The sequence below is a fragment of the Myotis brandtii genome, unplaced genomic scaffold (assembly GCF_000412655.1).
Source record: "Myotis brandtii unplaced genomic scaffold, ASM41265v1 scaffold1041, whole genome shotgun sequence".
In the NCBI taxonomy this organism is placed as follows: Eukaryota; Metazoa; Chordata; class Mammalia; order Chiroptera; family Vespertilionidae; genus Myotis; species Myotis brandtii.
In genome coordinates this window covers 57,339-71,355 of record NW_005353503.1, presented here as the reverse complement: position 1 = coordinate 71,355, position 14,017 = coordinate 57,339, and the positions used below count along the sequence as shown (strand labels likewise).

At 42.1% G+C, this 14,017-nt stretch overlaps 1 protein-coding gene across 1 annotated transcript in view; it reads left to right on the top strand.

The window, feature by feature from the left end:
* Positions 1-14,017, top strand: part of LOC102240661 (chromosome unknown open reading frame, human C6orf89) — a 32,702-nt gene that overhangs the window by 3,171 nt on the left and 15,514 nt on the right. Inside the window, exons 2-3 of the mRNA XM_005856721.2 lie at positions 8,498-8,705; positions 9,133-9,346. Of these exons, the coding sequence (XP_005856783.1) occupies positions 8,498-8,705; positions 9,133-9,346 (422 nt within the window). The remainder of the gene's footprint in view (positions 1-8,497; positions 8,706-9,132; positions 9,347-14,017) is intronic.

The window sequence follows — 14,017 nt, the reverse complement described above, 5'->3', positions numbered from 1 at the left end:
GGTCGCCCCTAACTGCCCTCCCCTGCAGGCCTGGGTCCCCCGCAACTGCCCTCCTCTGCGGGCCATCTTGTGTCCACATGGGGGCGGCCACCTTGTATGTTGGAGTGATGGTCAATTTGCATATTATCTCTATTAGATAGGATAGTTATTAAGTATTTAATTTGAGTATTAGGACAAATGTTTTACATATCTCATTTTATAATCCCTTAACAACACTGTTGGAAAGACACAATTATCCCCATTTTATAAATGAAAACTCTGGGGCTTAGAGAGGTTAAGTACTGTCTGCTGGCCTGTACACAGTACATGGAGAATCTATTCACTCAGCTTTTTCTAACTCTGGTGCCTGTATTCTTTTTTATATTTTTTATTGATTTCAGAGAGGAAAGGAGAGGGAGAGAGAGATAGAAACATTGATGAGAGAGAAACTTCATCAATCGGCTGCTTCCTGCATGCCTCCTACAAGGGATTGAGCCTGAAACCTGGGCATGTGCCCTGACTGGGAATCCAACTCTGATGACCTGGTTCATAGGTTGTCAATCAACCACTGAACCACACCAGCCGGGCCAGTGCCTGTATTCTTAGTCACCATGCTGAATTGTTCCCCAGCAGGGCATGGGGAGTCAAGGGAGGAATTTTAAATAGATGAGTAATGTGAGCCAATTTGTGTTTCAGGAAAGTAACTTGTGGAGAGAGGGGGATGGATCAGTAAAGAGGAGGTGAGCTGAAAGTGTAGCGATTAAATACATCTTTGTGATTGTCTCTGGGAGAGACGTTTAGGGCCTTAACTACCATTAGTGTATAGAGCTAAAGAGGAGATGATGAATGGGAGAACTATACAGGATGTAGAATTGAGGATTTAGTGATTGATTCATTGGTGGAGATGAGGAAGGAGGAGCAGAGGTTTTAAATTTGGAGAACTGGTGTTTCCATTATAAGAAACGGAATGTAGTAGGAGAAATCAGTTACTAGGGGAAAATAATAAATCAGTTATCGACACATTACATATAGGGGACTGTGGGAAGTTGGGTCTTGAGTTCAGGAGAGAGTTCTAGACTGGAGAAGAGATTTGGGACTCACTAATAGCTAGCTGGTTGTTAAAGCCAGGGAGGGAATGAGAAGGTCAAGGACAATTGTGATGAATACGAACATCCAGGGACATAGACTCTGGGACAAGAACCAGAGAATCATGCCAGAGTTTGAGAGCACTTGATGGAGAGATAATGGGTAGCCATGGCGGCCGCTGCAGAGAGGTCAGGGAAGCTGATAACTGAGAAAACGTCCTTTGGACTCTGCATGTAGAAACCATTGGTGACCTTGGTGAAAGCAGTGGGACAGAAATATGATTTCAAGCAGTTAATAAGTGAATGGAGACCTGAGAAATAGGAAGTTGGAGTGGCGTTTTTTTAGGAGCTTGGTTCCAAAGGGAGGGAGAGTGCATGCATTGGAAATCTGGAGAGGAAGGATTATTATTTCTTAAACAGTAGAAATTGGAAAAGGTGAGGATAGAAGCAGAGATAAATTTGAAAATGTGGAGGGGTCCTGCTTTAAATATGTCAGTGTCATAAAAGAGAAAAAAGCCAGAATCTGTTCTAGGTTTAAGTAGACCAAAGAGACACAACTGATGTGTGACACGTTGGTTGGCTCCTAGATTTTCTAAAAAAGCAATATGACCTTTTTGGGGGACAGTTAGGGAAATTTGACTATGGACTGGATATTAGATAAGACTAGAAAAATATCTATTTTAATAGGTATGATAATGATGGTTAATGTACTATATAATAATGTCCTTATTCTTAGGAGATGCATGCTGAAACATTTAGAAGTGATTTTGTGATGTGTCGCAACTAACTTTCAAATGGTTCCGATAAAAACAGAGACAGACAGAAAACAAATATGGCCAAGTGTTAACAAATGGTGAATCTAAGGACATACAGATGTTCATTGTACTATTTCAGTTTTTTTGGAGGCTTGAAATGTTCAACATAAAAAGTTGGGAGAATAATGGAAAAGGCTTATTTTCAGAGAGTGAAGGAAGTACTACACTCTTCAAATCTCATTGAGAAGAGATGGCAAGAAAGGGACCATTATAGTCAAGTGATGATAGGAATGTGAAAAAGTAGAATTCTCACAATTATAAATTTTAAATACTTATTGCAGCTTTAAATTGCTACTCTTTTAAGTTATGTTTAATTATTTTTTCTTTAAAGATGTTAATTTTTAGTGGTTTTTATTATAATTCAAAGGCCCCATTTATTCCCCTATAGTAGAGGGAAAATGAATGGCAATCATTGGACAAAATATAATAGAATATATTCATAATACTAAAGAATGGATTAGCATACTATGTAGCTAGCATAATACTAAAGAACCTAGTAGGGGAAAAACAAAATTTAATATTACTCTGGATATTGCTCACATTGTTGAAGATTGGGACATATTTAGATGGGTTTTTGAAACTTTATTTCTCAACTCTGGTGTTTCCCCTTTTGTGTTTTAACTAGATGAATCATAATTGCCTCTTAGAGTTGCCTAGCTGCCATATCTGTTTAGTTTACCAAGCTGAGAACCTCCAGGCTGATGTCATATCAGTATTTAGGACATATATATATCACTCTATTAAATAAACAGGGCAAAGGAGGGGTTCACATTAGTCTGACCTTCTAACCCGTTTTCTGCTTTAAACAAACATTTTTATTTATATGTTCCATCAGTCATTCTGTTATGCCTGTGCCCTGTGTTTTCCTAGATTGAGACCCGGAGGGAATTGTGGGGAACGTTTCGTCAGAGCTGTCATTTTCTTCCTCCTGTTCTTGAAGTGCTCCTTCAGAAGTGGACAGCTCCCTGGCTTCCCTCCCCCAGGCCTCTCTTGAAAGCAGGATTTCGCAACCTCAGTACTCAATGTTTTGAGCAGGACAGTTCCCAGTTGCGGGGTTTGTCCTGTGCTTTGCAGGATGTTTAGTCTTTACCCACTGGGTGCCAGTAGTACCCCCTCAGTTTTGACAATAAAAAATATCCTCCGACATCACCACATGTCCCTGGGGAGCAGAATCCCCCCTAGTTGAGAACTTGTTTCAAAGCAGTGTCTCCTAGTTGGGGGTGTGGTCAGCAGGGAAAACTTCTGCCCCTGGGTCCCTCTCCCAGATGTGCTGACAACTCAGCATGTCCAGGAGGTGCATGCATGATGCTTTGATTTGTGTGATGCTGCTAGTGTTCCTGCCTGTGCCCTTGCAGGTCTAAGGCACTGTTAGGAGGCAGAGTCATTCTTCGGAACTTCCCTCTCTGGCCAAGCTCATTTCTGCCAGAATTGGACCTTCTTTCTGCCCTCAAGCCTTCAGCTGATTTCACTCAGTCACCTTATACTTGATGCATAGCCAGGACTTTGTGTTTGATTTTTTTTGAAGGATATTATTTTATTTTTATACAAACTCTTTTTTTTATCCTCATCCAAGGATACTTTTCCATTGATTTTTTAGAGAGAGTGGAAGGGAGAGGGATAGACAGAGAGAGAAACATCAGTGTGAAAGAGACACATTGATTGGTTACCTCCTACACACACCCCGACCACGGCTGGGGATTGAACCTACAACCGAGGTACGTGCCCTTGACCGGAATCGAACCCGGGACCTTCAGTCCTTAGGCCCACGCTCTATCCACTGAGCTGGCCAGGGCCAAACTCTCATGTTTGAAAGCTGACTTTCACTAGATCACAGGGAGGGAGCTGCTCTGATAGTATGAAACCCTGACCTAGAGACAAGATTTTTGTTGTTTAACATCATGTCCACTAGATGCCAGTAGTATCCCTCAAGTGTAACAATTAACCATGTCTCCAGACTTCCCAAATGTGTGTCCGTACCCCCGCCCCCCTCCCGGGGGGCAGAATTGCACCTAGTTGAGAACCACTGACCTAATGGAAGGCAAAAGGAGGGCTTATTATCAAGATAATTTAGTGAAGACATTTCACTAAATTATAAGTAACTACCTTTCCGATAACTTTGGAACTGGTGTTAGACTATCAGGGAAAAAGGCCTGGCTGGTGTTGCTCAGTGGTTGAGCATTGACCCATGAACCAGGAGGTCATGGTTCCATTCATGGTCAGGGCACATGCCCCGGTTGCAGGCTCCATCCCAGTAGGGGGCGTGCGGGAGGCAGCCTGTCAGTGATTCTCATCATTGATGTTTTTCCTTTTCCTTGATCTCTGAAATTAATGAAAACATATTTTTTTAAAAAAGAATATCAGGGAAGAAGATGAGCAGATTGCAGAAATATATTCAGTATCGTAATATCATTGTATATTTGAATTACAAAAAAGGAACTATTGCTTTTGCGATTTAAACTGGGAGTTTAATAGATTTTTATGTGTATCAAAAATGGGCAGAGGTTTACAAAAGCTGTAAAACAGCCATTAAAAATGATAATTGGTCCTCCTTTCACTTCACCAGCACTCTGTCCCCTTCATGGTTCTCCTAAGGGCACACCAATATGATGTTCTCTTCTGCCTGGGGGATACCTCCATGTGCCCCATCTCCCAACACTTTAAAAAGCTTTACTGGATTTTTTTTTCTAGAATTCCCTCTGCTCTCTTTTCTGGTCTAATGCGCTTTAATGGATTTTAACTAGGTATTGTTGGGTAATTTATTGTAGTATATATAAATGAATATTATTCCTGCTTGCGTGATGCACTGCCAAACTGTTTTTCCAAAGCAGCTGAATCATTTTACATTCCCAGCAGGGTACAAGGGTTCCAGTTGTTCAACATCTTTGCCAACACTTATTGTTATCTGACTTTTTTAATGTAGCCATTCCAGTAGGTGGGGAGTGGTATCTTACTGTGCTTTTGATTTGTATTTCACTGATGGCTAATGATGCTGAACATCTTTTATGATACCTTTGGAGAAATGTCTATTCAAATCCCTTGTTCATTTTCTAATTAGGTTATTCATATTTTTATTACTGTAAGAATTATGTATGTACTTAAATACAGTCCCTTATCAGATATATTATTTGCAAATATTTTTCCCCATTCTGTGGTTTGTTTCACTTGATAGTATCATTTGCAGCACAAAAATTGTTAATTTTGACATAGTCCAATTTATCTTTTCTTTTGCTGCTCATGCTTTTGATGCCATATCTAAGAAGCTATTGTCTAATCCAGTGCCAGGAGTGTTTTCCTCTAAGAATTTTATAGTTGTAGCTCAAGTTTAGGCTTTTGATTCATTTTGGAAGGAAGGGTCCAACTTTATTCTTTTGCCTGTGGATATCCAATTGTCTCAGCACCATTTGTTGAAAGTACACATTTAAGTATGTGTGTGTGTGTGTGTGTGTGTGTACTAGAGGCCCAATGCATGAAATTTGTGCAAGAGTAGGCCTTCCTTCCCCCGGCTGCCAGCACCGGCTTCCCTCTGGCCCCGGGACCCGAGCTTCCCTCGCAACCCTGGCTTCCTCCGGAAGGTCATCCGGAAGGATGTCTGGTCTAATTAGCAAATTATACTTTTCTTATTATATATATATGTGTCTGTGTGTGTGTGTTTATTGATTTTAGAGAGAGAGGAAGGAAGAGAGAAGCATCTGTCGGTTGCCTCCCATATGCAACCTGACCAGGGACTGAACCCACAACCTAGGCATGTGCCCTGACCAGGAATTGAACTGGTGACCTTTCAGTGTATAGACCAGTGGTTCTCAACCTTCCTAATGCCGCGACCCTTTAATACAGTTCCTCATGTTGTGGTGGCCCCCAACCATAAAATTATTTTCGTTGCTACTTCATAACTGTAATTTTGCTACTGTTATGAATCATAATGTAAATATCTGATATGCAGGATGTATTTTCATTGTTACAAATTGAACATAATTAAAGCATAGTGATTAATCACAAAACAATATGTAATTATATATGTGTTTTCCGATAGTCTTAGGCGACCCCTGTGAAAGGGTTGTTCAACCCCCAAAGGGGTCGCGCCCCCCCAGGTTGAGAACCGCTGGTATAGACAATGCTGAAGCAACTGAGCAACATGGCCAGGGCAGAAATACACATTTTTAAATTGAGTTTACACCATGCTTTTACATAAATCTTGGAGGTCTTAAAAAAAACAAAGAATACTTTGAGAGCTAAAGCAGAGAGTTTGCCCCTAGGTGGGGCTCAGTGGTTAGAGCATCAGCCCTCAGACTGAAGGGTGGTGCATTAGATTCTGGTCGAGGGCATGTACCTCGGTTGCAGGCTTGATCCCTAACCCCAGTTGGGGCGTGTGTGGGAGGTAACCAATCCGTGTGTCTCACATCTATGTTTCTCTCTCTCTTTCTCTTCCCACCCCTTCCACTCTCGAAAAATCAGTGGGGAAAATATCCTCAAGTGAAGATTAACAACAACAAAAAAGAGCAGAGAGTTTGGGGAAAGGATGTATCCCCTGTAGTGTGTAGGGTTACTCCTCCCTCCCCCAGTTCCTCAAAGTCTAGATGACCTGCCATTAGAAAAGTCTAAGTCTGATTTAATTGATTTACGTTGGAGCCCTGGTACGAGCATTCATTAAAAGCTCTCCAGGTGATTCTGATGTGCAGGCATGCGTCAGCACTAGTGAGCTTAAAGGTTTACAGTCACAAAGAAAACCAAACAGGAGTCATTAGGAGGCGCTGCTGGAAGAGAGATCTACTGAGGTGTGCTGGCTTGTGGCATTTCAGCCTCCTTGTCTCTGCTGGACTGTTGTCCTCTGCTCTTCTGGTGGCGGCACCTCCTTACTGAAACACTAGAGTGTACCCTTCAGTGGTTTTTGAGATTAGAAACACTTTGGGAATGAGGATGTGAAATAAGAGGACCTTTTGCATTAAAAAAAAATAGAAGAGAGCATAAATCTCTAGCACTGTTTTTTTCCCTTTATAAATGAAGAAAAATATTAATGTTCTGTAACAAACGCACTTTTTTAAGAGGACTAAACTAATTTTTTTTAAGTATATTTTTATTGATTTCAGTAAAGGAAGGGAGAGGGGAGAGAGAGAGAGAGAGAGATAGAAATATCAATGATGAGAATCATTGATTGGCTGCCTCCTGCACGCCCCCCACTGGGGATGGAGCCCACAACCTGGGCATGTGCCCTTGACCAGAATCGAACCCGGGACCTTTCAGTCTACAGGCCCATGTTCTATCCACTGAGCCAAACCGGCTAGGGCTAAACTAATTTTATTTTACAAGTGATAGCAGAGAGAATTGTACTTGGCATTTTACCTTTGATTCTATAGCCACTGTGAAACGACTAGTCTTTAACTATGAGAACAAATTGGATCTTGAAATTGTTATAGATCGTAGGTCTTTTAAGTATGTAAAATACAAATGAAATGCCCTGTATTGTCTAAAATTGTATTTGTGGAAAAGCATGAGAACTGTAACCTGCAAGGTCTGAAGAGCTCCCTTGCCGTGGTTTTTGTGTGCCTGAAATCCTTGCTCTGCCAGGAACAAAGCAAATCAGCATATTCCTCACAGTACATCTTGCCTTCAGGGATCAGTTCCTCATCTTGTGTTGCTAAAGGGTCTGATAAGGAGAAAATTCTGAGATGTTCTAAATTAAATTACAGGGGCAGGCCAGCCAGAGAGTGGGAGACAGAATTGTTCATCTGTTGTTGCCCGAGGGCCAGCTAACAAAGACTGCTCACGTTCCTTCCATTGCCTGTGGGATTGCTTTCCAGGTGGCTGTTTGCACAGAATAGCCAGGCTACCCTGACAGTCCAGGAGCCTGGCTTGTTGTTTTCGGATTGCTGCCACAGCCAGTCTGCAGGAGCGCACGCGTCTTTATGTGGACTCTGCCGCTGTCCCAGAGCTGGCCCCTCACCCTCTCCCACCCCTTTGCCCATGTTAACGTAAGCTTCTTTCAGATCACCTCTTTCTTCTTCCCGTCCCCCTACTGATGTATAAAAACGCTTGCAGAACTCTGGGAGAATGGGCATGCTGTCTCATCTACCCAGTTATGCTGCTGGGGTTTAAACTCCATGCCCAAGACTGGTCTTCCTTTTGGCTGGTATTTTTATCTCAATAAAAGTTAGTTACAAAAAAGACTTGGAAGTTAAATTTTTTTGGTCTATCTGATATAAATGGAAAGAAATAATTGATTAGCAACATTCTCCATATTCCATTTCTTTTTATTTTAGTAAATTACCAGCAGCAGATCTTTTGTGAAGGGTTTCAGAAGTCATTTTGGATGGCACTGGTGTTTCAGAGTCCGCCTGGGGATTTATTGTGCCCTAGGCCAGTGCTCCTCAAAGTGTTTGGTCTGTAAACCGTTTGTTACCAGCCTACATTTAAGCCACACTTAAAAACCTATGTAGCAGCTTGACCTTGTCTCACGTAGTCATTGTACTTTACAAAAATATTGGCCTGCAGTGGACTGGGAAAAGCACCGAACTGGTTCTTTCCCACGGACAGTCAAAAAGCACTGTTCTAAAGCAAGCAGCTTTGAGGAGGAAGAACTTTAAAGAAACCATCTTTCCTTTACATTTATTTTCTCTCCATCAGGGATTTTGCATTGGAAGACATGGATCTTGCTGCCAATGAGATCAGCATTTATGACAAACTTTCAGAGACGGTTGATTTGGTGAGACAGACGGGCCATCAATGCGGCATGTCAGAGAAGGCAATTGAAAAGTTTATCAGACAGCTGCTGGAAAAGAATGAACCTCAGAGGGGGCCCCCCCAGTACCCTCTCCTTATAGCTGTGTATAAGGTAAAAATGGGTTCTGACTTGGCAAAACTTAGGTGGAGCACAAAGCCTTCAACTTTCTCCCCAAATACTACTGTGACCGATTCCACCGTTGAACCTTGGCCTTCGCTCTTATTAACGTGTTATGAGGAAATTTGACTATTTTGTTAACTGTCTTAAATGAAAGCTGTGTATTTATATTTAAATTATATTTGTGTGTATTTTTAATGGTGGACACACCCCCTGGTCATATGATAGCAGCTTGGTGAGCCTTGCAGTCCTCTTGGTTCTCAAACTTTAAGTGCTTTTAGAAGTGAATATAAATGGCTTATTTATGAAAATGGATTAGTTCTTAAAGTACTAATAGTAGATGAGGCCTGTTATTTTCTTGGCATGAAAGTATTTTATTTGCTGGGATAAGTACTAATAATTTTCCCGTCTTTCCTTGTAGGTCCTCGCAACCCTGGGATTAATCTTGCTCACTGCCTACTTTGTGATTCAGCCTTTCAGCCCATTACAGCCTGAACCAGTGCTTTCTGGAGCGTACACCTGGCGCTCACTCATCCATCACATCCGGCTGATGTCCTTGCCCATTACCAAGAAATATATGCCAGAAAATAAGGGAGCTCCTCTGCATGGGGGTGATGAAGACAGATCCTTTCCAGGTAGATGCTTCATTTACTACGTATGAGTAGTAAGCCTTCTTGACGATATATGTTAGGAAAGGAAATAACATTTATTGACATCTCATGAGAGACACTTTTCCTGTATTGTCTCATTTAATTCAGTCCCCACTAAAATTCTGTGGGATAGATCTTATTTTCCCCATTTTGCAGATTGAGAAACTAAGGCTCGCTCAGAAAGATTAAGAAACTTGCCTGGGCCCTGGCTGGTTGCTCAGTGGTTAGAGCGTTGGCCCATGGACCGAAGGGTCACAGGTTCCATTCTTGGTCTAGGGCCCATGCCTTGGTTGCAGGCTTGATCCCCGGCTCCTGTTGGGTGTGTGTGGAAGGTAACCAATCGATGTTTCTCTCTCTTCCTCTCTCCCTCCCTTTCACTCTCCCTAAAAAGTCAATGGAAAAATATATCCTCAGGTGAGGATTAAAAAAAAAAAAGAAACTTACCGGAAAAACACATCTGATGGAGCCAAATCCAAAACACATGTGTTAGGGATGAGTGTTTTTATTCATAGGAAGGATTTGAATGTATCTGTTCTACCTTTCTCTCTCCTGTGATCCCAAACCATAATAGATATTTTAATAAATAGCTGTTGACTTATTGAAGGCATCTGAGTTCAGCCTGCTTTTAAACAGATCCTCTAACCCCCACTTAGCCTGTTGGCTAGGTTTTCGTCTTAAGTATCTCTCGCTCTTCCAATGTGGTCTTTTCTCTCTGTCTCACAGTGTACTTATTTAGTGTACAATTTGCCAATAAATTGAATTTAAGAAACATTTAAATTTGGTAACAGTGCATCAGTGGTAGCATAGGAATTCCTAGTCTGATGGACCATTTGAGGAGTTTCCTTTAAGAATAGTGAAACATGTGGTAAGACCTGAAATTTACTTTTTGAGAAAGGCTAGAAGGATAACATTTGGGGATTTTACTTTTTTTGGTGGTGTTAATCTTATTTGTCCATATGAAGGAATTTATAAATTAATATCCCAAATGGATTATAGGTCTTTTATGTAACCATAAAAGAGGGAGAAAAAGGGAGGGCTGGAAGAAAGGGAGGGAGTGAGAGAGAGGATGAGGGAAAGAGAGAGAGAAACATCGATTAGTTGCCTCCTGCACACACCCCAACCAGGGATTGAACCTACAACCTGGGCATGTGCCCTGATCGGTAATCAAACCCACAACCCTTCAGTGCATGGGACAATGCCCAACTAACTAAGCCACACTGGCCAGGACAATAGTCATAATACCAGTCTTTAAGCAAGACTAATCAGTCATAAAAATTATCCCTTGGCTTGGTCTCCTTTGAAATCTTTTGTTGTACATTTGAGGAAATCACGGAAAGATTTCCAAAATTATATCAAAATCAGAGGAACGGAACATCATAAATCAAAACCTCGGGCTTGTGAGTTGTTGTTTTTTTAATTAGCTCATATGTTTAGAGTTTTAAATTTCAAATATAACTTCCTGTATTTATTGGGAAGGTTGTTTTTGAAAAGTCATCAACAAAGCTCAGAAAATATGAAGTTTTTAACTCTGATCAGGAAAGTCCAGAGCACATGGGGGAAAGAGCCAGAGGACCTCTTCAGTCAGGCCGGCTCCTTTCCTGTCTTCCCCTCACCGGCTCCTGAAAGGCATCTCTGCTCATGGGCACAGGAGATGAAGTCAGTGGTTTTTTAGGACCAGGGTGATGGCAGTTACGGTCTTTCTCTCTGTCCTATAAAGTAAATCTCCATAGACTGTTGAGTTAAGCAATAATAGTCAATGGACAATGATTGCTCATTTTCTAAGTCAGAGTTTTAAAATTAAAAAAATGTTAGAGTCTTGTCAACAAGCCTGATTTTTTGGTCCACTCCAAATAAATATTTTGCTTTGCAGATGGAAGTAAAATGAGCCCTTGGAGCTCAGTTATAAAGAGAGACCATTGGAAGGGTGTGGTTTAGCTCTTAAAATGTTGTTGATTCTGTTCAAGGGCTGCTTTCACTTGTAACGTGGATATTGACGCGCCGTATTTTCCCATGTGTGATGATTCTGGAAAGCTGTAGACATGTAAACTAACAGCGTTTGCTGAGCATTTGGAAGGAAACTTAAGAACGTGACATTATGTAAGGGGTAAATAGAAATATATTGGGGAGAATTAACTTGAGAGGGCCCCAAAAGTAAAAAAGTTTAATTGGCATTCGTAATGTCATGCTACCAAAAAGCACTGCCTTTCAGTGTGGATTACTTAGGAGTCCCTTTAAAGTAAATGTGGAGGGAGAGTGCTGTGGGAAGTCCTGGAGAGGATTGCTTCCTTAAGGGCTGGCCTGTCTAGCTTCCCAGGGTCAAAAGTTTAATTGGCATTCGTAATGTCGTGCTACCAAAAAGCACTGCCTTTCAGCTTGGATTACTTAGGAGTCCCTTTAGTAAATGTGGAGGGAGAGTGCTGTGGGAAGTCCTGGAGAGGATTGCTTCCTTAAGGGCTGGCCTGTCTAGCTTTCCCAGGGTTGTCCGATGCTCCTGCTGAATGATGGAGGGCAGCAGGAGCTGTGGCGAAAGTGGTCGGTTTCCTCCTGACACTGGTAGTTTTTCGTCTCAACTCCTCCCGGGAAATAGAAGGCAACAGAATTGAGGTTCTTTTTCTAGGTTTCAGCCTTGGGCGGGAAAGCCTTGAGGAGCATGCAGGGACTGTAGTGAGCCATGTAAACATCCCTTGTTGCAGCAGGAAATAAACAAGCTAACCAGATGCCAGGCCCTGTTCAAAGGGCTTTCTATATATTGGTTCATCTTTATAATATTCCTATGAGATAGGTTCTGGTTTTATGCCTACTTTACAGATGAAGACACTGAGGTACAGTGAAATGAGGTCACTTGCCCAAGGTCCCAAGCTAGTTAAGTAATGGAACCGTAATTTGAATGCAGGCAGCCCATCTTCAGAGTTTGAGCTCTTAACATGTGGTATGATAGTTTGTAGCTACACAGTACCGAAGAATAGGAGTTTGATTTGGGAGTTCTACACTCTCTCTCCCTCAGGTCACCGGATGCTTTCTTTCAGCTCCCAGTCCCTAAAGAAAAGGCTCTTTCTCACTGGCACTGCAAGTCCAAAGATAAGAGTCCTCCAAGTTACTGGCCCTTTAGAATTTGTCTGAACCACTCTTTTCCTGGGCATTCAACCCAGCTCGTCCTCCTCCCTGTCGGCGCCATCATAGGTACTGTTATTGTTTGACTTAATCCTTTCACTTACTAACCCATAGTTTTCCCTTCCATTCTTAGTCCCCTTTATGTCCACTGTGACCCTGCCAGCAGCCGTTCTCTTGGCTTTCACCCTTCCATGGAATCATTGTCTTAGAGCTAAAAAGGAACTTTTAAAAAGGAACTGATCTAGTACATATCCCCGTTTTATAAAGAGGACATGGAGGCCAGGAGAGGTGAAGTAACTTGTTACCCAGCTAAAAGTGGCAAACTGGCACTTGAACCTGGTGTAGCATTCTTCCCATCACACCACACTTACTGCCAGTTGTATCCACCCAGTCAAGCCAGATTCCAGCATGTTAGGTTCAGTGATTTTGTTTATGTTGGGCATTTACAACCTTTAATTATAAACACCTGTTTATCCTGAGGAGGCCTGGGATCCTTCTCTCCTACAAGGAGAAAGTGCATCTCAGTATCTGCACTGCATCCCTGGAGCTCGATGCGGCTGTGAGCTGTCAAGGGGAGGCTGAAACACCCAGGAGTGCTGGGAATAGCAGATCATGCATTCACTCAGGACTGAGGGCCTGACCAGACCGAGTCCGGGCCAGCGCCCACGATGAAATGCTGGACCTCAGGCAACACCTTACTCTTTTATTTTCAAATAAAAGAATAAAGCATTCCTTGAGCTGATAATACCAGCTCCATCAAGCATTGCTGTGTATCAGGCACTGTGCCATGCATTTTCTTAGTCTTCACAACAGTCACAAAGAGTATTGTTTCTATGTACATTTCAAAGACTATGCCAATGGGATTGACTGACTTACCTAAAATCTCACATTTAGAGACATTTTTATACAAGGCGAACTCATGAACATAGATGAACTCTGTGGTTCGGAATGGTTCAAACGCATTGATTCTGAAGGCAAGGCTATTGGCACAATGATTTCTTGGGTTCCTTCCATCCCTACCATGATGAAAATGGCTCTGGGTTCACGGCCACTCATGCAGGGGACCTGGCCGAGGGCACCTTCACCATCAGGACTTCATCCTGCCTCATGCCCAGGATTGCAGAAGAGGTGCTAAGAAATGAGCTGCTGGAGAGTAGCCTGATTAAATACTGAGCATGCACCAGGGAAAGTCACAGAAACTTTGTTGTGGGCTTGCAGGCTTTTCTTGGGTACATTTGTAATATAAGAAATCTAGAAGTTGTACTTACGTAATATTTACTTTGGGTTTTTCCAAATTCAGACTGCTCATTTGATTTTTCTCCCCATGGACTTAATTGCGAAAGCTTCTGAAAAGTCAAGGTTTCATTCATTCATTCACTCATTCAGTGAATGTGTATTGAGACCTCACAGTATGCCAGGCACTGTTCTCAACAGAGCCGTGAAGAAAACAGACAGTCCTCCTGCTCTTGTGGAGCTAGTCTTGGCTTTGGCTTTGTGCCTTTCTTTCCTATCCTTTTTACCCAGAGGGAGGTTTTTGTCCTGGAA